The sequence below is a fragment of the Temnothorax curvispinosus genome, unplaced genomic scaffold (assembly GCF_003070985.1).
Source record: "Temnothorax curvispinosus isolate PA1 unplaced genomic scaffold, ASM307098v1 QBEX01005839.1, whole genome shotgun sequence".
NCBI lineage: Eukaryota > Metazoa > Arthropoda > Insecta > Hymenoptera > Formicidae > Temnothorax > Temnothorax curvispinosus.
This window is the reverse complement of record NW_020215619.1, coordinates 105,994-130,906: the sequence shown is the minus strand read 5'-3', so window position 1 is coordinate 130,906 and position 24,913 is coordinate 105,994. Positions and strand designations below refer to the sequence as shown.

Below are 24,913 nucleotides of genomic sequence, written 5' to 3'. Positions count from 1 at the left end.
TTTAGTCTTTTCCACCTGAAATGACATAAAGTTAATTACATTATTTATGATTTTTACATGTATAATAATTGTATATGATTTTTAATAATCGCAAGTAGACATCTATATGATGGAACAAGTTGCAACTTTTATGAAGGAGCAAAATTACCTAATCTTTTATTCTGAAACTGAGAAAAGATTTATCTTTGCAACATTTATTTATTTTTATTAATTATTATTTTATTTCACTAAAGAAGTTCTAACGTTATTTTACAGAGGGAGGATGGGGAGGGGGAGAGAGGGGCAGAGGGGGGGCAGAGGAAAGAGAGAGAAAGAGAGAGAGAGAGAGAGAGAGAGAGAGGGAGGGAGAGAGAGAGAGACAAAGAAAAAGAGGGATATGAATTTATATCGCAAACATAACTTCTACTTGTAGAAAGTTCTCCTTTATAATATAAAGAAATCAATTTACCTTGGCACTAACACTTTCGCAAATATGATTCAGTGATATGAATTTTGTTAAGAATATCATGCACCACATGTCATTAGCAAGTACAAGTTTCAATTTAGTTGAATCGCTCCCATATATTTGCTTTAGACACAACATCATATGATATTGAACATAAAATGTTACAATCAAAATAACGAAATAGGATATCATCTGCAACGTCAATTGCGTCGCGAATAAGTCGTTTATGTTACGAGCTACTCGACAAAGCTCCGAATGAAGATGCCTAGAACGATGTTATATTACGATTATATTAATAAACAAATAGATCTATTATAAAATTATAATACATTTATTAGATTGGAATTTTTATATAGATTTTATATTTTACATGCGCGTGAAGAATTTGTCTTATATTATATTAAAATTCTGATTTGGAGTAAATCAACGACCATTGTGCTTTGTTAATTATAATTCTAAAGATAAAAAAAATTAAAAAAAATTGCCATAAATAAATGCCGTGTGTAAGATTATAACATACTAAACGGCAATACTTATACGTTTGGTCAACGGTACATAACAATCTTTTCTTGTTTTTTACAAAATATTTCCTTCAATATATCTATGTCACTTTAGCATCTATCAATTTACATTACGGTCCATAACACATGCTTGCGATTCTCGTTGCTTTGAACATGGCGAATGATAAAAGACTTTTCCCACTTGCATCTCAGTCCATACTCTTCAGTCCCAGACAGTTGTTCAATATAGTTGTTTATTTTATCCAATCTGGTACCGATATACCTGCAATTTTTTTATTTAAAAAATACTTAAACGAGATATTTTTATGCATGTAATGGAGTAAAAAGCAAATGATTCGTCCATTTTTTTTCTTTTACTCACAATTTTATATATATACGTAATTAATAATCATGAATTTTTTATTTTGCATAATCTATTTAATGACGTTATTATATAAAATAATTTAATTTATTTCTAGAAATAATATTGTTGTAATATAATACTCTTAACTCAAAAAATTTAAGAATTTATATAGATTTTAATTAATTAGATATTGCCAGATTTTAATCATAGCCATTTAATAATAGTCATTTATTATTAAGTAGTTTTAATAAAACAGTAGGTTCTACCATATAATACATTTTACAAACCTTAAAATAAACGCAAACATTATATCTCCGAGAGTGTTGACGTGAAAAGGATACCCCAGAACGAGAGGAATAATCATGGCTTTTATAGTATTGTGCTTTTCTATATTCCAAATAGAATCAGTAGTAGATACTGTGAGAATCACTATAAAGTATATACCTAACGCCCATATTATCGATTTTTTAATTCTACGATATTCCTTAGGCGTTCCAAGTCCTTCCAATGTATCATCCACAAGACCAAGTTTCTTTATACACACGTGGATTTTCTGATAATAACATCGGCATGAAATTATATATAAATCATGAATATCATTCTTGCCAAAATATACAAGAAACACATATGTAACAATGATGCATTTGATAATAAAGCAATAATTTATAATAAGAATCTAGTTAAAACTTTTTATGTCTAACGCAAAATAATTTGAATACAAAATTTCTCAATTAACATTTTCTCTAGATAAAATTTTTCTAGAAATCAATGTTTTAAAAAAATAAAATTGTTTTTGAAGAGATACAAGAGTTTATTCTACGTAAATGCAAACAAATTTTAGCGAAAATTTTTATTAAATTTAACTTTTTTAAATAAATAAAGATAAAGATAACTTCAAAGTGGCAGGTAATATTAACGTCTTTTATAGATATATTATCAGCTACGCTTTAGATATTGAAGCAATGGTGTAACATTTATAAAGAAAAGATATACCTGGTATTTGCGAACGGTGATGGTTACAGATATTATCGTCACAAGAATATTTACATTTATCGTGAAAAAAGACAAAAAGCTATTAAATATACGTTGTGGCGTAAAGACGTATAACATAAAGTGAAACGCACAGCCGTAGAGACTCCACACAATTAATATATAAAAGACACTCAAGCAAAATTTCCAATAATTGAGAGGATATCTGAGAATTCCGAAACCAAGGATAAAAGCGACTGAGGAAAGAGGGCTTAAAGCTCTTTCAATGGTATCAACCATCGCAACTGTTGCAACTTTATATGCTAACTATTGAATCCCCATTTGAGAGTCGCGTAATATGCAGAAGGCACATTCATCACGATGATGAGATAATATTTGATTAGATCAACTCATTATAATGTCATTAATAAATTTCATCATTAAACGATAGCATACATACACGGTATATATGAGGGAGAGTCAATAATTATCCGCACCCTACTTCAATAATTTATTAAAACAACAGTAGAGAACATATAATTAGGTACATCATTTTCATAGTCCTCTGCTTTTCAGTGCACTTGTTCCAGCGTTCCACAAGCTTACATATACCCTTTAAAAAATGTTTTTTATTTCTCTCAGCCACGTATGCACCATTTTTTACACATGTTGGTTGTTGTGGCATGATAATGCATGCCCAAATATTGCTGTCCACACTGTTCAAACGTTACATATCTATTCTATAGATTAGTATAGATTAATAGAAAATAGTTAATCTATATAATATATTTGAATTCTCATCTTACATGTCATTACGTTATACGGATGTGTTCATTTGTATTAGAATAACAACATACGTCGTGACCGTAGCAAGGAACTGAAAAAAATACACTATATACTATATATACACGATATCTTGTTATTTTCATTCTGACAATAGAAATCTTACGATTAAACAATGTAGTTATACATTTCAATTTTTTTAACATATGACAATTACAAACATTATTATTGAGAATAAGTAAATAACATAATCTTATTTAAATATTTAAGTTAAACAAACAGTAAGTAACATACCTTGCCAGTAAGACGATTATTAATTGAAAAGAAATCAGCAGCGGTAAAATTTAATGGATTAAGCACTAGTTGCTGTGCAAATTGATGAATCTGCGAATACAATTTCTTTCTTATTATGTACATAAACAATACATAATATAAATTTATAGATAGGGTAAACTTGGGTAAGATGGCCATACATACAGGAAAGATGGCCAACCTATGTTCTTTCAATCTAGCTCGCCATGAAACATCGAATAAACATGAGTTGGCCATCTTTCCTGTATGGCCATCTTACCCGAGTTTACCTTATATTTGTATATATATTTCCAATTTGTAATTTATATCTTAAATAAATTAATCGCCGTATAAATATTATTTATAAAGTTTTGTGCTCTGCAAAAAAAGATCTAATTTGATTGATGAATTATCAATAATACATTGAATAGATTTACCTCTTCTCTCATATCATTATCGATAGAAGACCCTTCAAAAGATTGTATAATTTCACCGGTTTTATATGCCTGAAATAAACAAATACATATGATACGACTTTGATATAAAATTAGAAATAAATCGCACAATAGATGTGCAGTGCACAACACGTATTTATATATGAAGAATTAAAATTATTATGCATAGATATGTATAAGTATATTTTAAAAGACATTTTGAATATATATTATACAATTTATATACAATAAATAAATTATGTAACATTCTTAACATAAACTTGATATGTTTAACTGTAAATAACTCAATTTTAAATATTGCATATAATTGTATACATTATTCTTATTACAAAAAATAATTTTTATACCTCTGTTGACACGCTTGTACAAAGCCAATTTACTAATGTAATTTTAAATAAATAAATGCATGCCATCACCATCATGGCAATAATCCTTTCGTTGTTGACTATCACGCGTAACTGGCCAAAGAGTGCACAATATACACAGTAAATATTCGTTGTCACTATCGTAAAATGGACTGCCAATTCAAGCAGAAGTTGCAGACAGTAAGCATGATTAATTTGTTGTCCTATTCTTGTAATTTCCAAATGTAAATGTCTTTAATAGAAAAATGTCAATTAGTTAGTAATTACATTTCAGTAATATTAAAATCTTTTAAACACACGATTATTTGAACAAATTACAAAATCCGGGACATATTATGTGTTTGAGTGAGAGGGTGGGTGAGAAAGAAAGAAATATAAAATAAGCTTAATTTTTAACAAGAATAAATATATGTATATATTATATTAAGTATTATAAAAGAATACGTAAGATGAAAAACAGCTATTATTTAAACAATTATATATTAATCATAATTATAAGATCTTTTTGATATTTATATTTGTTATATTATATTAATGGAAACATATTATGATAGAAGCAAGAATTATTATTGATCTTACCTTAGCGTTTGAATGAGATGCATCTTGTCTTTGTTGTTTTCATAGTTTGCCATGACAAATGCAATAGACGTATTATCGTGCCGATTATGAATCTTGAAGACATTTGATTCATTTGCACTATATTGCACTATATTGTTGATTAGAGTATTTGTCTTCTGAAATTTTACTTGAATACATCTGCCACATTTCAATCTTAATGAATACCCAGTACGTAAGTTATAGAGACATGTTATATGTTTGTCCATTACAAGTATTTTAAAAAGATATTATTCTAATATCTTTTTAAAATATCTTAGACAAATATCTTAGACAAATATCTTAGAAATCTTAACAATTGTAATCCTTTGGTCAAGCTTTTCACGAGATGTTGTTATTATTGTTTACTTCTTTAACAAAAATGTTACTTGCCTGATAAACGAGACGAAGGTGAGATCCACTACAGAGTTTATAACAATCGGAAAACACAGGCATATTTCGTGACAAAGGAGAGCCCAGTATCCAATATCGCGATGTGCCCATACTCCATATGTGATGAATATTGTTATCATTCCTGCTATCCAGATAGCCATAAAACAGAGAATATTGGTGAAGGTCTTCTGATACTCTGATTTTATGCCCAGTGCTTCTAAAGTGTTGTCCGCTATACTGTTCCTCTTAATTATGTTATTCATATTCTTCAAGTATCAAAATATATTAATAGATTATTAAATTTGTTTAATATTTATTCAAAGACAGATTTGTTTAATATTTATTCTTTGTGATGTCAAAGAAAAAATCTATACCCGTGTAAATATAAAGTTAATAATTTTGTATACAAGAAAAATGTAAAAAAAGAAAAAAAAATTCTCTGTATATATATGCATACTTTATCAATATTTTGAAATTAACTATTAATGAAATTATATTAATATTATTTCTATAATTCATTAATGTAGTTTTTCCATAACTTTTGTTTGTTATTTCTGCATTAATTTTACGTGATATGTTATTACGTACCTCTGATTTCCACCAGAATAAAATTATAGCCAAGACAGCAACTAAGACGTTAACTCCCACGACAAAATAATATAACATAAATTCTTGAATTAATAGTTGTTGGAAAATGTAAAATTCTTTGTAAAGCATAATGAAATATCCCGTCAACATTGAAATAACGTAGAAAGCACTTAGATAATATCGTGGACGATTTATGGGTATTTCGAAAATACCCATGCAAAATATACAATTGAGCCATATAATAGGCATAACAGCTTGCTTAAAATTTTTCACACCCGACATCATCTCTTGAACCATTCACTGTCAACCTAGATGGACTAATCTAAAAGGTTAACAAATATGTATTTATATTAAATAATGCTATGATTAATATTTTATAAATAAGCTTACGTTATTTATGTTTTTTTTTTATGTACAGTTGAATGCGGTTATTCGTTAAAATGATAAATCATATAAAGAATAAGTCTCAACTAATTGAAATAGGCACTGAGAGTCGTTTTTTAATTGCAAGTGTGACCAAATTATCGAAAAGTGCGGGAATAAAACGTGTTACACGTGTCTATAAAAACTAAATTTGACTTGAACGGAATATTAGTTCTACGTATTATTTTTAATGAACCCTAAAGCCTGTGCTACAGCTGGCGAGCAACTAACAGCTGATAAGCGATCTCGCGTGATGGTATATAATGCATCGCTGTCAGCCTGCGCAGGTCGGTGCAATTTCACTTATTACACGTTTTTTCACGCCGGTAGTGTATATATTGTAAAACATTTTCAATTATTATTTTAATCATAGCTTACTTGACTTTTCCTCAATACTGAGAGGTACGTTTAACTAGCGTTAAATAAATAATTGTAATCTAGCATCATCTCTGTCTCGGCACTTTAAAATATTATTTCTGATAAAATCTATGATTGACATCTTTTGTCCTTGATTGTAAATTAAGTCAAGTACAATACAGAACTTTAATATTACTTTCTGAGCTGTACTCATGGAAATTCTATTGATTGTACGTATATGCTGTACGAATATACATTGAATAACATGATAATGAAAAGTAATACAAATTTACTATGTGCGAAAAGATTGATTGTATTTTTTTACTTTATTATCCAGACAATGTAATATGATTGCTCACCCGTTAAATAGTTCATTGTATCCATTTTCGTAGATTTTGGAATATCCTGTACACGAAAAAATAAAATTTCTGATAGTTTTCAATAAATATTAAAGTATGAAATATAAATAAATTATAATCTCACAATTAATGTATAAAACACAATTAATATATAAAAGGCATCAAGCGAAATCTCCAATAATTGAGAGGATATCTGAAAAAATTCCGAAACCAAGAATAAAAGTGACTAAGACCCAGTTCCACAAATATCGGTTAACTTTTAACCTTAGGTTAACTCACTTTTTGTCTCTAACGCCCCCCTTAGGTTAACTCATTTTTTGTCTCTTTCTGACGTCCCCCTTAGAAAAAGACGAAGAATGAGTAAATCTAAGATTAAAAGTTAAAATCGACGTTTGTGAAACTGGGCCTAAAGAGAGAAGACTTAGAGCTTTCTCTATAGTTTCAACCATCGCAACTGTTGCAACTACATATACTAACTATTGAATCCTAAGTTGAAAGTCACGTAATATGCAGAAGGCACATTCATCACGATGATGAGATAATATTTGATTAGATCAATTCATTATAATGTCGTTAAATCATTAAGCGATAGCATACATATACGTGATTAGGACTTAGGAGAATCAATATTTCTACAAAGTATTAGTAATTTTTATACTGTATTGTAACACATAACGTATATATGTGTAATGTATAACGTATGTATAATGTGTGTGATGTGTATATATGTATGTGTAATATGTATATATGTATAAACAAATTTTCTCTCTAACTTATATTATATTTATAAAAAGTTGATTTCTTATCTAATTAATAATTTACATTACTATGAAACAAATATCATATTATTCGCTAATATATTATTATACCGCTTACCTATATCTATATATACTATTGCAATTTGATTTATTCAAAATAGCATTACAGAAGAAAGTAAAATTATTGGAGAAATAAATTTAACAAAATTTTACTAATTAAGTTTGTATAACGTTAAAAAATGTTTTAATTAAATTAATGTCTAAACACTCTAATACATTTGAAAAATTTTAAATCTTTATAAAATACATGACATTCATAAAGAATAGTAATTTAAGTGAGCTCTTATTTTTTAAACTTCTTTGTAAACTCCTGTTTCTTGGAATAGCAGTATTAATAGAAGATTGTTTATCTTTAATATGTTTGAATTTTCATCTTACATGTCATCTTATGTTATGGGTGTATTTATTTGTATTAGAATAACGACATACGTCGTGACCGTGGCAAAGAACTGAAAAAAATACACTATATGTATGTACGATATCTTTGATATTTTCATTCTAAAAAATCTTGCGATTATATTAAATAATATCCCATACAGTACATTTGTCCAAAAGCGACATAAGCGTCTTTTAGACGTCTTACTAAAAGATGGCTAAAAGACATCGAAAAGACATCTCATGTCTCGATTTTGGACATGGTGCTGTCTGGGATAACTATACACTTTAATTTTTTTAACATATAAAGGAGAATGGAGTAACTGTGAACACGGAATAAATGCGAATACTATTGTAGAGTATATTAGAGTAATTGTGATATTCTTGCACTTCTCGTATTCGTACCACTGAGCGTATATCGGCGGACTATATTGCTGGGTGCGAGAAGTGGGAGAATATCATTACTCTAATATACTACAATAGTAATCATTCGTGTTTATTCCGTGTATTCGCAGTTACCCCACTCTTCCCTAACAATTAAAAACATTATTATTGAGAATAAATAAATAACATAATCTTATTTAAGTAATTAAGTTAAACAAATAAGTAAATAACATACCTTGCCAGTAAGACAATTATTAATTGAAAAAAAACCAGCAGCGGTAAAATTTAATGAATTAAGCACTAGCTGCTGTGTAAATTGATGGATCTGCGAATACATTTGCATTTCTTATTATATACGCAAACACATACTTAAATATATGCATTATTCATGTTATATACATAAACAATACGTTGAATTTATAGACAAAGTTGCAATTTATATCTTAAATAAATTAATCGTCGTGTATAAATAAAAATTAATGTTTTATGTTACGCAGGAAGGGATCTAATTTTGCAGATTGACGTAATTATCGATAATACATGAATAGATTTACCTCTTCTCTCATATCATCATCGATAGAAGACCCTTCAAAAGATTGTATAATTTCGCCAGTTTTACATGCCTGAAATAAACATTAATGCATATAATGTGTTGACATAAAATTAGGATTAAATCGCACAATATATGTGCAATGCATGTCGTATATTCATATATAAAAATGGAAACCGTTATATCCACACATATAAATACTAAAAGACACATTCATAAGTATAATTTATACAATTTATATATACAATCCCTGCTGAAAAACTGTCACAGAATTTTCCAATTTTTTAAGCAAATAAACATGTTTTTCAGAAAGCTTAGACAAAAAAATAATGGAATATTTCAAATTTTTCTTGCCAATACATCTTTGTAAAACTCGAAATATAAATATAAGAAAATTCGCGCCATTTATCAGAAATTTTCATACAAATACTGAAATATGCCGAAAATTCCCATCCAATTATTCCTGAAAATATTTTTGAGAAACTTTACATATTTTGTCAGAATGTTTTATAAATCTAAAAAATCAGAAATTTTTGAAAAATTTCTCAGAAAATATAAGAATTATTTTCACCAGGGATAACTAAATTTTGTAATATTTCTAATTTAAACTTGTTATGTTTAACTGTAAATAACTAATTTTTAAATATTACATATAATTGCATATGTATATTATTTTTATTACCAGAAAATAATGTTTTATACCTCGGTTGATACATTCGTACAAAGCCAATTTATTAACATAATTTTAAATGAATAAATGCATGCCGATAGTGCCATGCCAATAATCTGTTCCTTGTTGACTGTCACGCTTAAATGGCCAGAAAATGCACCATATACACAGTAAGTAGTCGATGTTACTATCGTAAAGTGGACTGCCAATTCGAGCGGAAGTTGCAGACAATAAGCATGATTAATTTTCCGTCCTATTCTCGTAATTTCCAAATGTAAATGTCTTTAATAGAAAAATATTAATTAGTAGTGTTTATTAAAGTAATATTAAAATCTTTTAAATACACGATTATACATATATTAATTATAATTATAGGATAATTATAGGATCTTTCTAATGTTTGGTTGTTATATCATATTAATGGAAATTTTATAATAGAAGCAAGAATTATATACAATATACTATTGATCTTACCTTAGCGTTTGAATGAGATGCATTATCTTCTCTTTGTTGTTTTTATAGTTAGCCATGACAAATGCAATAGACGTATTATCGTGCCGGTTATAAATCTTGAAGGCATTTGATTCATTTGCACAAAGCACTATATCGTTGATTAGAGTATTTGTCTTCTGAAATTTTGCTTGAACACATCTGCCGCATTTCAATCTTAATCAGTACTCAAATGCGTAAACAGAGACATGTTATATGTTTACTTGTCCATTACAAATAATTTAAAGAGATATTATAATTGACAAATATCTTAGAAATCAAAAAAATCGTAATAATTCCAGTTCTTTGGTCAAGCTTTTCACGAGATATTGTTATTGTTTTTACTTTTTTAACAAAAGTATTACTTGCCTGATAAACGAAGCGAGGGTGAGATCCACTACAGAATTTATAACAATCGGAAAACATATGCATATGGTGCAATAAAGGAGAGCCCAGTAATCATCATTGTCGCGATACAGCCATGCTACATGTATGATTATTAATGTTATTGTGCTTACTACCCAGAGAGCCATAAGACAGAGAATATTGCGGAAGGTTTTCTGATATTCCGATTTTATGCCCAATGCTTCTAAAGTGTTGTCCGCTATACTATTCCTCTTAATTATGTTATTCATATTCTTCAAGTATCAAAATGTATTAATAGATTAGTAAATTTGATTAATAATATTTATTCGAAGACACGTCATGTGATGTCAAAAAGAAAAATGTATACTATGTAAATATATAGTTAACAATTCTGTATACATAAAAAAAATATTAAAAAGAGAAAAGAAAAAAATTCTCTGTATACATACTTTATATGTATATATATTTTAAAATTAGATAAATATTAATGTTTTTGCAATTTATTAATGTAATCTTTCTACCACTTTTGTTTACCAATTCTGCACTAATTCTACGTAAAATGTTATTACGTACCTCTGTTTTCGACCAGAATAGAATTATGGCCAAGACGGCAGCTAAGATGTTTAATGCTATGACAAAATAAAATATCATAAGTTCTCGAATGAGAATTTTTTGGAAAATGTGAATTATCTTGTAAACCACAACGAAATATCCCGTCAACATTGAGATGACGTAGAAAGCACTTAGATAATATCGTGGACGATTTATGGGTATTTCGAATATACCCATGCAACATATACAATTGAGCCATGTAATAGGCATAACCGCTTGCTTCAAATTTTTCACACCCGACATCATCTTGAACCATTCACTGTCAACCTAGATGGACTAATCTATTTGATTAACAAGTACATATTTATATTAAATGATGTTACGATTAATATTTTATATAAATAAGCTTACGTTATGTTTTTTTAAATTTTAGTGCAGTTGAACGCGATTTCTTCGTTGAAACGATAAATCGTATAAACGTATAAATCGTATAAATAGATCTTAGTTATCCGAAATAGGCACTGACAGTCGCTGTTTAATTGCGAGACTGACCGAATTTTCATACAGTGTGGAAAGAGAACGCGTTACACTTGTCTGACTTGTCTGTAAGGACTAAATTGTGACCTGGACGGGATACTATATAGTCCCGTGTGTTATTTTTATTGAACCCTACAGCTGATGAGCAACTAATATTGCTGATAAGCACGATCTCGCGTGCTAGAGGGATACATCACCGCCAGTCTGCGTAGGTCATACACTTTTACTTATTACACGTGTTTCACGCCCCTAGTGTATATTTTACAACACTTTACTTATTAACTGTAGCTTGCCTGACTTTTCCGCTACTGAAAAACATGTTTAACCAGCAGTAAAAATAATTAGACTCTAGGATCATCTCAGTCTTGACATTTCATAATATTATTTCTGATAATATCTATGATATTTCTGTTGTACATGTTTTATCCTTGATTTTAATTAAGTGAAGTACAAATGTAGAACTTTAATATTACTTTTTGAGCTGTACGCATAAAAATTCTATTGATTGTATGTGCACGCTGCACAAATATAAGTTGAATAACATAATAACGAAAAGCAATATAAATTGGCTACGTGCAAAAAGATTGATTGTATTCTTTACTTTATTATCTAGAAAATATAATTGATCGTTGTTTGTATAAAAAAAAAGTTATACATATATTCGTATAATGTATTTCTGTTTAATTAATTTAAATGATTAAGTATCATGTTGTGTTTCACAAAGGAAAGGGATCTTATCTGAGGACGTACTTTTAGCTTAAACATAGTGAGAACTTTAATGAAATTGCATTACGCAAATAAACACGATATGTTTGTATATTATCGTAGATATCATCTGAAACTGGATGATTATGGCTTTTATCTTAATTGAGAATTACGTTGAAAGTCTATACAACTGTACGATATGATATGATATGATACAGAAAAAATAATATTAATAATGGAATTTTCACGTTTTGCAGTAAAAAAAAACTGTTTTCTATTAATTGTGTTCTTTTATATAATTGTTTTAATCTCTAACACTAATCGACCGATCAGCTGATCAACTAATTGAATGATACAAATGTATATGTGTGGCGATCGTGACGCAGAGAAATGTGGTTTAATGAGCTGAAAAGGTCTGAGTTTATAAATCCGACCAATAAGCGTCAGTTTTTGTTCGATCGCGACACTCTCGGATGAAGGTATCTTGTCATGTGAATCTCTTTACTTTATATTTAAAGAGGAAACCGGTCCTTCAGGTTGGGAATTGGGCAGTGAAAGTTGAGCTGACAATTAACAGCTACTCCCAGAAACTTGTTTCGTAACGTACAGTTACGAGAACTTCAGGGAGATTAAGGCCCACATTGAGCACTGTAGTGCCGAGAAAAAAAAAGAGGAAGACAAATATATATGTATATACATATGTATAGAAAAAAGTCCCCTATTATGAGATATTAGGCTCCTAATATGCGATAGCGAGGTTTCTGCTAAACTAGTAGGTTCTATCTGTTGGTTTTATCATTCACTTATTGCCCTTAGAGTAAAACCTATTTAATTGAAAATTCATTATTCGATCGTGCGTGCACTCGCCTACTACAATTTTTAATTCTGCACATAAACTTTCGGCAATCACGCAAAATAAATGTGGTATCTCATAATAGGGGACTTTCCTCTCTATATATAGTATACTTTTTTATATTATCAAAAATTTCTAATTACCATGTAATTATCAAAAAAATGTTCTTATTGTGAAGTAATTATTAGTACCAATTTTTAAAACGCTCCACAACGCGTTTCCATTGGGTCAGCGCATATTGATAAGATAATCGCGATTCTTCGTTTGGCTTGAATATCCTGTCGGTTTGACGAAGTTCTAACAATTCTTCTCTATTCTTCCATAATCCTGAAATTAAATAGTGCATTATTCCATGTTCACGGATTCTGGAATATTCTGTATATGAAAAAATTAGATTTCTAATAGTTTTTAAATTATAAAATGTAAAATATAAACAAACTATAATAAATAAGAGTTTTTTGTACCACATTGTAAACCAGCCAAGAAAGCTACACCTAAGATGGACATCTCGACAGACACCGGACGTTCTACTTCCAACCCCGTCGAATCAGCTAACGATTGCATAACAAAATCATTTTTGGAAACTCCACCGTCAATCCTAAAAAATAACGAAATATTAATATGAACCAATACAATGTTATATATGTATGTACAAATGTGATTATTGTGCGTAAAAAATAACAGAAATCAGAAATTGATAGTAGAACCAAAAGCATTTCTTTCTCTTTCATAATATTATAATAAATTTTTTATAATTATTAACTGTGTAGATCACGAAATATGGATTTTTAAGCATATTATAATATTATCGTATAATTCTTATTACTTTATTCTTTGATACGTGAAAGAAGTTTCCTTGCATAAACATTCGTGAAGTAGCTGTATCCTAAAAACAAGACTTTCCAGTAAAGATCGAATAATATGCTCTTTCCTTGTGGTGGGCTTCAATCCAAAGAAACCAGTTGCGGCTGTATAATCATTTATAGGTGCCTGAAACAATAAGTGACGCGTAGTATAGTGAGACATTTTTCGGATGCATTATCAATTTTTATTTTAATTTTGTTTTTTAGTACCCACATCCTTCAATGTTCTTTTTTTCTGAATCTTATATAGTAAATACAAAGAATATTTCTTGAATGTTTAGTTTAAAGAAAAGTGGAAATAATTTTTATATTTTGCATATATTTTATTATTAAAAAGTAGAGTACATATAATTTCTTGTATCTTTTATTTTTATAGACATAATAAAGCTAAGAAAGTTTTAGAATAATTTTCTTAATTTGATTATAAAAACGTTTATCTCCTTGTGTTAAAGAAATAATTTTATAATATTTTTATATATAAATTGATACAAAAAATGTAATTTTTACTGTAACAAAACATACTTGCAATCCGCTGAATGCCGGAACGAAATATACTCCATCGGTGTCATTGACTGAGTTTGCTGCATCGGATGTTTCCGAAATATTGTCTATAAGTCCTGTAACAATCATAGTTAAAAATCAATACTAATAATCAATAATAATCATGTATAGAGTTTCTCCTAAAAAAAAATATTATTTTTAGCTTTAAAAAGTTATAGATATGTACGTTATATGGAATAAGCATTCATATAAATTACATTATGTTATATAATAATAGTATTTTTGTACATGAGATATTTTACTCTGGCCTATAAATAAATTTATAAATTTGATATGCGTATAATATTATATGATATTATAGATTTTATAATAATCACGAAGAACTAATAAATTACCTATTGATTTAGTCCATTCTATTAATATACCAGTGTCGCTTGAAGATCCTTCTGCAATATATATTAATTCTTTGCCGATTCGCCATCCGACGACTGGATAAAGTCCTATAAATAATTTTTCAATTTGTTTTATTATATATTTAAAACTATAGTAAATACATTGTTCTTGTAATATAAATTTGAAGGACTACCAGCAACGGATGCGTGAGGTTGTTGTCCTGTGTTAACATTCACGAAAGTGCCAGTTCCCATAGTAATCTTGAGATCGCCGGGCTTAAAACATCCTGAACCAAATAAAGATGCTGCTTGGTCGGCCATCTAATTTTACCAAGATATTATTAGGATTAAAGAACTTATTAACTTTGAAATTGACTCACGAGTATATAGTGTATACTCAAAATTAACTTTGATAAACAATTGTTGTATGTATTGATCATTAAATTAAACAAAGATTTGGATTACTTACGGAGCAACAAATTGGAATTTCAACTCCGAATATGTTTTCGGGCGTAACTCCGAAATTTCCTGCTGTATCAACCACTTCTGGAAAAATACTTCGTGGCAGTTTTAAAAGGTTTAACGCCCAGTCGGCCCATTCCATTGTAAATGGGTCGAAAATGCCAGTAGCTGAAGCACTTGAAACATCCATTATATGCCTTCCTGTAATAAACCAACTGTTAATCAGCTGTAATATGAGCGATAACGGATTAACATTATTATTGTTATTTTTATTTTAAGAAAATATAATGTTACATATGAAGTTTAAATCTTTATACACTGAGAAAAAAGTTTTTAACTTGACTAAATATTTTCAACTAATTATTATTTTTTGTAATTGAAATATTTAAGTATTTGAGTCAAATTACGTCATGCTAAATTTAAAATATGTCGTATTTAATTTAAATACATAAATATTTTAATATTATTATTTTAATATTAATATTTTACATAAATATTATTGAAAAAATAATAATTAATTGAAAATATTTAGTCAAATTAACAACTTTTCTTTCTCAGTGTAAAAGAAATATTAGTTACAACTTTTATGAGAGATAGATTGTGTGTGTGTGTGTGTGTGTGTGAGAATTTTAGGGTACTACATTAAATCTAAAAGCGAAACGTAAAATATTGTTATACCTGTTAATTTATATAAGAGCCAGCAATCCACACCTCCGAACGCCACCTCTTCATTGTACGCAGCTTCTCGGAGATTCGGTATATTCTGGAGAGCCCACACTAATTTTAAAGTAACCTATAATGAATCAAAGCTAAGTAAATTAAGATCCCAAACTAGCAATAATTATTCGTAAAAGCTTGAAAAAAATCTAAAAATTTTGTTGCAAAATTATGCTATTAATAGTCTAAATTTGATAAAATACGACGATTTAACATGATCGAGATCAAGAACAATCAAGACAAAGTATTGACTGGTAAAGCATTTCAACCTGCATGTTCATAAATTTCAGCACGCTGCCAGCCAGAAATCGTTTTTTTCTTGTAAATGTGTACAAGATACTCGCGCCCATTCTTAAACCTTTCATCGTTATTGATCGGTTCCATTCCTCGACTAAGGTGGCTGCACGTTGATCCTTCCATGTTATAAACCTGAAACAACAATCGTAATCTTAATCATGAAATTTTGTTCAAACCGAAATATCTTCATCGAAAACTCTGTTATTGTGTTTTTTGTGGTATTCTTACTTGTGATAGTATTTTCCACTTTTTATGTTCCAAGTAATAAAACTAGCGCGTTGCGATGAAATTCCAACGCAAGCAATATCCTTCGGGTCGATCCCGCCATCTGCAATCATAAATAAAGTATTGATCTACGTAATCAACGCTATGAACGAAAAATAAGTTCCGAGATAACATAGAAAACAAACTAAATATATAAAGGATATATCAGTCGATCGGGTACGGTGGTATTCGAAGCTCTAAGGCTATCTCTATTTCTTCTTCATATCTTTTTTTTTACATTTCTCTTTGTGAACAAGGATGATAAACCAAATATGACATAGCTAAATATTTGGAATATGAGATACCCTCAGAAAGATACATGAATTCTTACTTAAGAAAGAAAAAGAAAAAGCACTCTGTTAGTAGGTTAGGTCATATCGATATGTAAAGTAAAGATTTTTGTTTGATTAAAAGAGATATGCGACTTGAGTGAGGATGAAAAAATCTGAAAATATAAATTTAAATGAAACAAAATTATATATGAATAACAAGCATTTATTATTTCTTACTTTTGATGCATCCGATTGGCGTCATCTCGGTTTACGGTGAACATATCTAGATAACAGATCGAAATACAGAAATGAGGTTTGCCACACTTTCGACGGGTAGCCAAAGATTCAACTCAGCCAACGCTGATCTTACTCGAAGAATGAAAATTCATCAGTCTTATTTATTACTCTTATTCGTGAATTAATTAGTGAGCAGAAAAAAATTTAAGATGCTGCTTTTTATTTCCCAATTTATATAATTAATTGATTATTAGATCAATCGCGGCTGAAATTGAAGCTTCATGTGTCTACTGAAAATGCGTGAAACCAAACTTTTCTGCGTTCATCCATTCCAGATTATGAATCGTGGAGTTCGAGAAGATCCGTGCATCTCTCAAAAAACAATTGATACATTTTAAATTTTTATGTATGTACACCTGTTTTCGTTCGTCACATCCTATTAGAAGGAGAAACAGATGTCGCAGGACAGATATGTGCACATGATATTTTGTTTATTACTATTAAGAAATGATTAAGAAAGAGTTTATTAAATTAACAGTCCGCATCAAAAGATGATGCTATTGGTAACTTACGGTCTAACGTATCCTTGATTACTTTTATTATAATTCCCCATAGTTGATCGGGATCTATCTCCACGAAGCCAGGCTCTGGATAGATCAGATTTATCTAAATTTGAAAAAGTAAAGTTTTATTTGTATGTATTTTTATTTTATTATTTGTTTCATAATAACTTTGAAGTTCCAGCTTAACATTTGTTTTTACGTTCTTTTGAAGGAAAATATGAAGAAAAAGTTTTAAATTAAATATTTTAATTATTAACTCTTGGATTATAAATATTCTATTATTTTATAAAATAATGAAGCATTTCGTAAGGAGTTTGAGAAAGAAGATAATAAAAAAAAGGTGGACTATCAATCTACTTAGAAAACAAAATTGATTTTTAAAATGCATTATCGATTTTTAAATGCATTATAAATATAAACGAAAAATTATTGCAAATAATATAAATACAAAATAATAATAAATACGAAATGTTAGTAATAAGAAGACTTAACAAATATGTTGATGCGAACAGTTTCAATGAGAATTGATTCTACTTTTCTCTAGGTTTTATAAATATTGAATATATAACATTATATCGAATATAATATAATATTATAATTCTTTATGAGCCAAAGTATATATATTGCCACAGAATTATTTTTATAATGTGTGTGTGCAATTGCTTAATATTATTTACGCGTGCAGATTGCTGAAAATTATCTTTTTTTTATTTTTTAATAATAATGTTTATTTGCAAATTGCTATATTAGCTGCTCGAATAATTATGATTATACATAGATTCTGGAAAATTCCGCAATTGTGAAATAGAAAGTGTTCTCAGTGGTAATGGCCTTCATACTACTACTCTGAGATGTTCTATAGTATAGTTCTGTTATATCTGACTTTATTAATCCTTGCAGATCGAAGAAACACCTTTACACTGCAGTAATAACTGCATGAATTGTATGACCTTGAAAGCACTTTAATTTTCCTTTCGCTTCTTTCTGTACCTACAGTGTTGGATAATACTTTGTGCGCTTCTCGAGGGAAACTGTAATCTGTTTACTTTAAAAAGAATATATCTTTTCTGTGGCGGTACATGTGCATCTTTCATAAATCTATTTATACTTGGCATAGAATGTTATCATGTTTCAAGGTAATTCAGAGATAAATAGCAAGACTGTACCGCTTGGAATTACAGAGATAATATTCTTTTTCTGTTTCGAACAGGAAATAAATTCTGTTCGGGTAATGAATAAGTATTACGTCATTGCACAGATATTCATTACAAATTCATCGAAAAAGACATCGTTATTGCTCCGCAGTTAAAAAAAAAGTTGCTATTCATTTATCACGCGACGTATGCAAAACGTCGTGCATAACAACGTACAAAAACCGAGATTAAAATTAAGAGAGATAAAAATAACCAACTACATTTATTCATTTCTTATTTCGCAAATTACAGAAAAGCATAAAATTAAATATGTCATGTTAGTATTAATTTCAATTTATTATAATTTTATTTCAGCGCATTTTATTAGAACAATAAAATAGTCTTTTACTAACTTTCTAATAATGTGAAATACAACATTTTACGGAAATATATTTTATCAGAGAATAACGGTGAGAGAAAGAGAAAGAGAGAACAACAAATCTATAATAATGATATCAGATATATTGGTAATATCGAATTTTTTCAGTGATATCTTCTGGATCTTTTTTTCTTATCTTTCTTAATCTCTCGTAGGATTAAAAAATTGTATACATTACTATAATTAGCTTCAATTTTATTCACCATACGAAATATTTAAATTACATACTCAAATACAAATACAATTACAAATTCCAATTCCATTATCATCCGAGTTTTTTATATAAGGAATTAATCGCAACAAACCTTTTCCGTCGAAGAAGCTACCGTGATCGCCTTCTCATTCAGGATGTGAAAACGCACCGTAGTGGTGCCAACATCGAGTGCCGCGACGTATCTCATGATAATGTTCCTTTTCAGCAGATTCAAAAATTCCACTTTGATTTAAGACGAATGTTTTATCCACGTATTCACGCATTCACACTCAATCCGGTTGTGATCTTGAACTGTTGGATCGCGACGCCTAGTACCGACTGGTATCGATTAATATTCTCTATGGAGCTCTTACCTCGAATGTCATACAACAACAAGAAGGAGAACGTTATACACTCAATGAGAAAAAAAAGATTAATGAGTCGCCAGCAGCAATCAACTAGAATCGAAGTACACGTTAAAGCACGTTCGCTTATCGTGACTCGACCGCGTTTTCACACATGGCTTGGTAGGAAGTTTTATCGGGACTATATGCTGCGTCATATAATGAAGCAATGAACTCCCGGCTTGTTTCTCGCCGGCAGCATGGAACGAGTAGGGCACGTTGCAGATTATTGGAACGAGTGTACCGCGTCGGGTCTTCTAGATTATGGCTGAAACACGCTGCTTAGGCCTGTTCTACAACGCGTCGTATGTCGCTGTCGAGTGTCGGAACGCAGCCGATGGTCCAATGAGAGAATTTCTTTTTCGAAAACGAATTCTCCTCATTGAACCATACGTTCCGACAACTGATTGTATTAGAACAGGATACGTATTGTGGAACTTTTCGGAATAGATTCCGATGGGAATTGTTTCCGAAAAATTTCATAATACGTGCCCAGGCCTATCGCTAAAGTCGCTTCATTCATTTTCCGTCACGCGAATTTAATCGATGATCGGACTATCAAAGGTCACAGTTACTGCGGCTATAGCGTTCACTATATGGTCGCGATCAATGGGTCTGTTTTCTATTGCTGAACTGGCTGCGCTAGTTCAGAGTTTATCTTTTTTACTCCACATTGGAAGGAAAAAGATTAACTCTGAACTAGTGCAGCCAGTTCAGCAATAGAAAACAAACCCATTGTATCACTAGAAGAATTCTGTAATTCCAGAACATTTGAAAACATTTCTTCTAAAAACTTTATTTTATAATATTCTTACAACGTAATAATGATTTTATACTGATCAATCTGAAATTTAGGAAGCATAATCATCATCTAGTTATGGACTGGTTAACCTTTTTGGATACGATGCAATCTTCGTTTTTAGTTTTTTTATTAAGCAATAAAATCTCATTCTAAAATTAATTTCCAATTCAAGATTAATTTATCTTTAAAGATATAAGCTTTAAAGACGAATGCTAAAAACTTGCAAATTAAATCAAATTAAATATCAAGGGAAATATGAGAACCTGTGATATTTTATACAGTGGCAGCTGTTACGTTTTAAAAATAATGTCTACAGTGATCAGTTTAATTCACCGTTTGATTACTTAATCTTTAATTGTCACATGTCCATTATTCCGAGAAATACGAGATGACATTACATGAAATGATATTATTATATGTTACGAGCACGCTATCAAGAGACACGGCAGTGTCTCGCGCCAATATAATTGACATGACAAGTTTACTTCTTGTGTGAGCGAAATTGAAGAAAATTTGAAGATTGTATCTGTTTTTTAATAAGGCGCTTTTGATTAATATAAAAAAACGTTATCTTCATTATTTTTTTATCATATACTGTACATGTATTAAAACCAGTATATATTAAGATAACGAAGGCATTATACTTTATATTTAATAGATGATAAAATAATGAAATAGATAATTATTATCAAGCGACGTGATAGCGTCACAAAATCAAGTATAAATAAATAGAGCAACCATGTGACTACGTCATAGCATAAACATCGAGACGTTACTTTAAGCTTATTATTCTTTATGTGAATGTCAAAGTTTTCAAATAAAATATATTAAGTCTTGTATCCACGATGCTAGAAATCGGTCTAAGATTTTGGACGGAGAAGAATCAATCACATTTGAACAATTCGGCTAATTGACCAATGTGATTGATCAATTCTTTCTCTGTCCAAGATCTCGGATTTCTAGTATGGATCTAAACTTGCATTCAAAAATCTAAAGGCACTTTTCTTATATAATGTCAACGTAAGCTTTCAATTACGATCAGTGCGAGTAAAATCAGTGTAATGAATTTCGAGATCTCAAGATCTATTACGCAAAAGTAACATTTCTTCAGATTTCAGTCATACGTATGCACATATTTATGATTTTGTCCTTCAAGGGACTTTTACAATATATCTACATACAATATTATTTAAGTTATACAATGTAAGTGAATACTGATACGTATACACGAATAATAATTTCTGATGTTGCAGATGAGACTAACCGGCAGAGAGGAAGAGAGGGCAAGGAAAAAGGAAAAGAGGAAGAGAGAAGAGGAAAAAAGAGGGAGAGGGAGGTAAAGAGAGAGAGAGAGAGAAAACGAGAGAACGAGAGAGCGAGCGAGAGAGTACGCATGCATACACACACACACACACACACACACACACACACACACACACACACAGAGCTCGCGTTTACTCACGCTCAAATAAACATACAAATTGATAGAGCATTCAGAAGACGAATTGATTATCAAGCAATAAAATGTGCTGCTGGTCGTGGTACATCGTTTGTTTTAATTAAAATCAAAACAAATGAGATGGAATCAAAGATAAAAGATTATATACTAAATACTTGTATAAACTGATTAATGCAATCTTTCATAATGGGGAAAATATATAACTAATGGATATTGTTCAAATGTAGTAAGTATTCTAAAAACACAGAATGAGTATTAATGATTTTTAGAAGTGAAGAAATGCAATTAGCCACAAAATGTTAGGAATTAAAATACTAAAAATATTGAAATAGTTTTTTTATTTTTATTAAAAAATTAATATTTTATAAAAAAAACTTATAAAAATGAAAAACGTATGCTAAGTATATAAAAAAATATTTAAAAGTGTATAATATATGTCTTTAAATAAAAAATTAATTGCTTAAAAATGTATATGAAATCAATCTTATTAGTCAAGTATTAAGCAAACTTAACAAAAAATTTATGAAGATATTACATATATGTATGTATAATCAGTAGAGTTTTATTTTCTCTGTAATTTTATTTTGATTTCAAATTTTACTCGAAATTTCTGAGTTGTAGAAATTTAAAATCACAGCAAAAGCATAAAAACTTAGCATGCCTGAATCGCATTTCGATATATATCTATGCTTACATTTTTACAAACATGTTTACTGATAATGAGTGATAATTGGTAAGCGATTAATTTACGGTTTCCTTGCTTTAATCATAAAAATTTGGATGTAAAGCCAAATATTTGTGCGATTTGCAAAAATTCTAGTTGTTTTATAAAGACTTCAAAAGACCCCTTGCTGTGTTTTCAAAAAAATTTAGACAATTAACACTCAAAGCAATAAAAGTAAAAATTAAAAACTTTAAAATATCTTTTAATTTTTGTTTGAAAATGTTTATCTAAAAATTTAAAAATATATTGTCCATGTGCAATTCCATTATTTCATTTTATTTACGAACTATTGTAGGTATCGAATGTGTCGTAATTTTGTACGCTTCTATTTTCTGCCGTTGCATCATGATTAGGTATCCGTCATGATATAAAAATACAAGGTATATCAATATCATCAGGATGCGCAGTAGCCGACCAATGACATTTGGATCCAAATGCTATGTATGTAATGTTTTGCGGATGTGTGTGTGTGTGTATATTTGGACCCAAATTTCATTGTGGTTGCCGTCGCGTCAACATGCGCAATGATATTGATATACCTGTCTTCTTAACATGGTACCCGTTGCGTTATGCATCATAATTAGGTTTGCGTGTAATTAATTGCAAGTGTCGCACAAAGTATGACATAACCGCGTGATCGTTGTATTCTAGTAATTATAACTCGTCAATAATCACGCTTAATTTTAACCAACAATTTACTTGTTTTAACGAACTTAACCAACAGATGTTGCTCGAATGCCACGAAGAAATAGCAATAAAGAAGCAAATAAGAAAAGAGAGAAGGAAAAGACTACAGAGTTCTCGTTATTCTTTTTGGATTATATTATTGGATTGGATTGATATTATTATAGAGTCGATAACAAGAGAGATCGTAGGAAATTATGCGGAAGAAGAATAACAGAGGCATTGCGTAATGAAATGGGAGACATAAATAATGAGACAAAGGGTAACAAGGGTCAGAGTGGTACGAAGGAAGCTAATAGGGGTTAAGTTTAGCAACGAGGAAGCGAATAATGGAGACCGATGATAATGATGTACAGGATATGATACATACATACATGTCATATGAAATGCATACAGATCAATACCACGGGTTTCTACGTAAATAAATCTTTCTAATTTACCGTAATAAAAATTAACATTTTAAATAAAATGTAATTAAAAAAGCAAGTTGAAATTAATGATAAAATGTATATATTCATATTTATAAAAAGATAAATACCGGCTGCGAAAAAATTTATCTAAGGCTAAAAATTTGGTGCAAAATTGATTATTGGTAAAAATAGCTGTAATACGAGATGCGTCCAGAAAGAAAGCTTAGATTGGCTGTAAATAAAAATTTTTATTTTATATCAAAGCAATTTAAAACAATTTGGATCCTTATTTGCATATTTTAACGTTTCTCTTTTTCAAAATTTGGAGACTTTATGATATGAGAATTTTGATCATTATTATCTTGTTCCGTAACGTATAAATATTTTTGCTGATTATTATCGTAATGTGTTTTGCTGCAGTATACATCATCAAATATACAAATCACAGTCGTAAGTATTGCCATACCAGCAAAGATTATCCACATAATCAGCTCTAACGTCACCTGCAAAAAAATATAAGTTTAAAATTAATTTAAAAAATATATATGTAATATAATATATATAAATAATAAACAGATTATAAAGAAAATTTTTTTAATCAGAAAATTGTTGTTAAATGTTTGACTTTTTAATATCCAAAATATTAAATAATTATCAAACCTTACTTCAACGACTGTCCTTACGATTGTTATTATATATGGTCTTTCAGAAATCCATTCCCAAACCATGAATGGTAATAACACGAGAAACAATAATGAGTCGAGTACATGTATGACAATTATGGAAACAATTTTGTTTAGTTCGAACACAGTCCATACTTTTTTATACATGCTGATATGTGATATGCAGACAAAATGTATAAGTTAGTTGTATCTTAAATATATGTATATATATTTACAATACATTCTTAAT

The 24,913-nt window shown here is 29.4% G+C and overlaps 4 protein-coding genes across 9 annotated transcripts; all 4 read right to left on the bottom strand.

Annotated features, from left to right (window-relative positions):
- Positions 1 to 380: 380 nt before the first annotated feature.
- On the bottom strand, positions 381 to 7,003 carry LOC112455147 (putative gustatory receptor 28b). Of its 2 annotated transcripts, XR_003040825.1 has the most exons (10): positions 5,748 to 7,003; positions 5,160 to 5,425; positions 4,752 to 4,928; positions 4,155 to 4,404; positions 3,790 to 3,858; positions 3,356 to 3,445; positions 2,739 to 3,155; positions 1,597 to 1,862; positions 1,076 to 1,228; positions 381 to 710 (listed from the first exon to the last, which is right to left on the bottom strand). XR_003040825.1 is itself a non-coding variant. In XM_025016896.1 (7 exons), exons 1-7 carry the CDS (start codon positions 6,042 to 6,044, stop codon positions 3,096 to 3,098), a joined length of 1,209 nt encoding a protein of 402 aa, XP_024872664.1. In that variant the 5' UTR covers positions 6,045 to 7,003; the 3' UTR covers positions 2,287 to 3,095. The 2 variants fall into 2 exon arrangements, 1 of the variants encoding a protein (XP_024872664.1); XM_025016896.1 differs by lacking the exons at positions 381 to 710; positions 1,076 to 1,228; positions 1,597 to 1,862 and having other exon boundaries at positions 2,287 to 3,155.
- A 905-nt stretch (positions 7,004 to 7,908) lies between these two features.
- On the bottom strand, positions 7,909 to 10,633 carry LOC112455145 (gustatory and pheromone receptor 32a-like). Its single transcript, XM_025016893.1, has 5 exons — positions 10,158 to 10,633; positions 9,716 to 9,965; positions 9,018 to 9,086; positions 8,699 to 8,788; positions 7,909 to 8,153 (listed from the first exon to the last, which is right to left on the bottom strand). Exons 1-5 carry the CDS (start codon positions 10,211 to 10,213, stop codon positions 8,091 to 8,093), a joined length of 528 nt encoding a protein of 175 aa, XP_024872661.1. The 5' UTR covers positions 10,214 to 10,633; the 3' UTR covers positions 7,909 to 8,090.
- Positions 10,634 to 10,738: 105 nt separating this feature from the next.
- Positions 10,739 to 20,117, bottom strand: LOC112455144 (putative glycerol kinase 5). Of its 5 annotated transcripts, XM_025016891.1 has the most exons (15): positions 17,763 to 17,855; positions 17,503 to 17,626; positions 17,191 to 17,236; positions 16,646 to 16,745; positions 16,390 to 16,549; positions 16,082 to 16,196; positions 15,411 to 15,604; positions 15,136 to 15,262; positions 14,945 to 15,049; positions 14,571 to 14,665; positions 14,012 to 14,175; positions 13,650 to 13,783; positions 13,377 to 13,512; positions 11,112 to 11,167; positions 10,740 to 10,810 (listed from the first exon to the last, which is right to left on the bottom strand). In XM_025016891.1, exons 3-15 carry the CDS (start codon positions 17,213 to 17,215, stop codon positions 10,800 to 10,802), a joined length of 1,422 nt encoding a protein of 473 aa, XP_024872659.1. In that variant the 5' UTR covers positions 17,216 to 17,236; positions 17,503 to 17,626; positions 17,763 to 17,855; the 3' UTR covers positions 10,740 to 10,799. The 5 variants fall into 5 exon arrangements, with proteins under 5 accessions (XP_024872656.1, XP_024872659.1, XP_024872660.1 ...); XM_025016888.1 differs by lacking the exons at positions 17,191 to 17,236; positions 17,503 to 17,626 and adding an exon at positions 19,631 to 20,117 and having other exon boundaries at positions 10,739 to 10,810; positions 17,763 to 17,856; XM_025016892.1 differs by lacking the exon at positions 17,503 to 17,626 and having other exon boundaries at positions 17,763 to 17,823.
- Positions 20,118 to 24,161: 4,044 nt separating this feature from the next.
- LOC112455136 lies at positions 24,162 to 24,913 on the bottom strand. The gene is made up of 2 exons (XM_025016875.1): positions 24,667 to 24,913; positions 24,162 to 24,504 (listed from the first exon to the last, which is right to left on the bottom strand). The coding sequence occupies exons 1-2, from the start codon at positions 24,829 to 24,831 to the stop codon at positions 24,301 to 24,303; spliced, it is 369 nt and encodes a 122-aa protein (XP_024872643.1). The 5' UTR covers positions 24,832 to 24,913; the 3' UTR covers positions 24,162 to 24,300.

What these genes read in the sequence shown, in the direction of transcription:
- LOC112455136 (XM_025016875.1), bottom strand. Translation starts at nt 24,831, where the DNA reads ATGTATAAAAAAGTATGGACTGTGTTCGAACTAAACAAAATTGTTTCC. An exon ending in TCGTAAGGACAGTCGTTGAA is followed by an intron (nt 24,505 to 24,666) that starts GTAAGGTTTGAT and finishes ATTTTTTTGCAG; the next exon opens with GTGACGTTAGAGCTGATTAT.
- LOC112455145 (XM_025016893.1), bottom strand. Translation starts at nt 10,213, where the DNA reads ATGGCTAACTATAAAAACAACAAAGAGAAGATAATGCATCTCATTCAA. An exon ending in CATCTCATTCAAACGCTAAG is followed by an intron (nt 9,966 to 10,157) that starts GTAAGATCAATA and finishes TTTCTATTAAAG; the next exon opens with ACATTTACATTTGGAAATTA. An exon ending in GTACGAATGTATCAACCGAG is followed by an intron (nt 9,087 to 9,715) that starts GTATAAAACATT and finishes TGTTTATTTCAG; the next exon opens with GCATGTAAAACTGGCGAAAT.
- LOC112455147 (XM_025016896.1), bottom strand. Translation starts at nt 6,044, where the DNA reads ATGGTTCAAGAGATGATGTCGGGTGTGAAAAATTTTAAGCAAGCTGTT. An exon ending in GTACAAGCGTGTCAACAGAG is followed by an intron (nt 3,859 to 4,154) that starts GTATAAAAATTA and finishes TGTTTATTTCAG; the next exon opens with GCATATAAAACCGGTGAAAT. An exon ending in ATAATCGTCTTACTGGCAAG is followed by an intron (nt 3,156 to 3,355) that starts GTATGTTACTTA and finishes TATTTTTTTCAG; the next exon opens with TTCCTTGCTACGGTCACGAC.
- LOC112455144 (XM_025016888.1), bottom strand. Translation starts at nt 19,726, where the DNA reads ATGAGATACGTCGCGGCACTCGATGTTGGCACCACTACGGTGCGTTTT. An exon ending in CTTGGCTGGTTTACAATGTG is followed by an intron (nt 13,513 to 13,649) that starts GTACAAAAAACT and finishes ATTTAATTTCAG; the next exon opens with GATTATGGAAGAATAGAGAA. An exon ending in GTGGAGCGTTTTAAAAATTG is followed by an intron (nt 11,168 to 13,376) that starts GTACTAATAATT and finishes ATTTTGTCATAG; the next exon opens with CATTAAACATCTTAGCTGCC.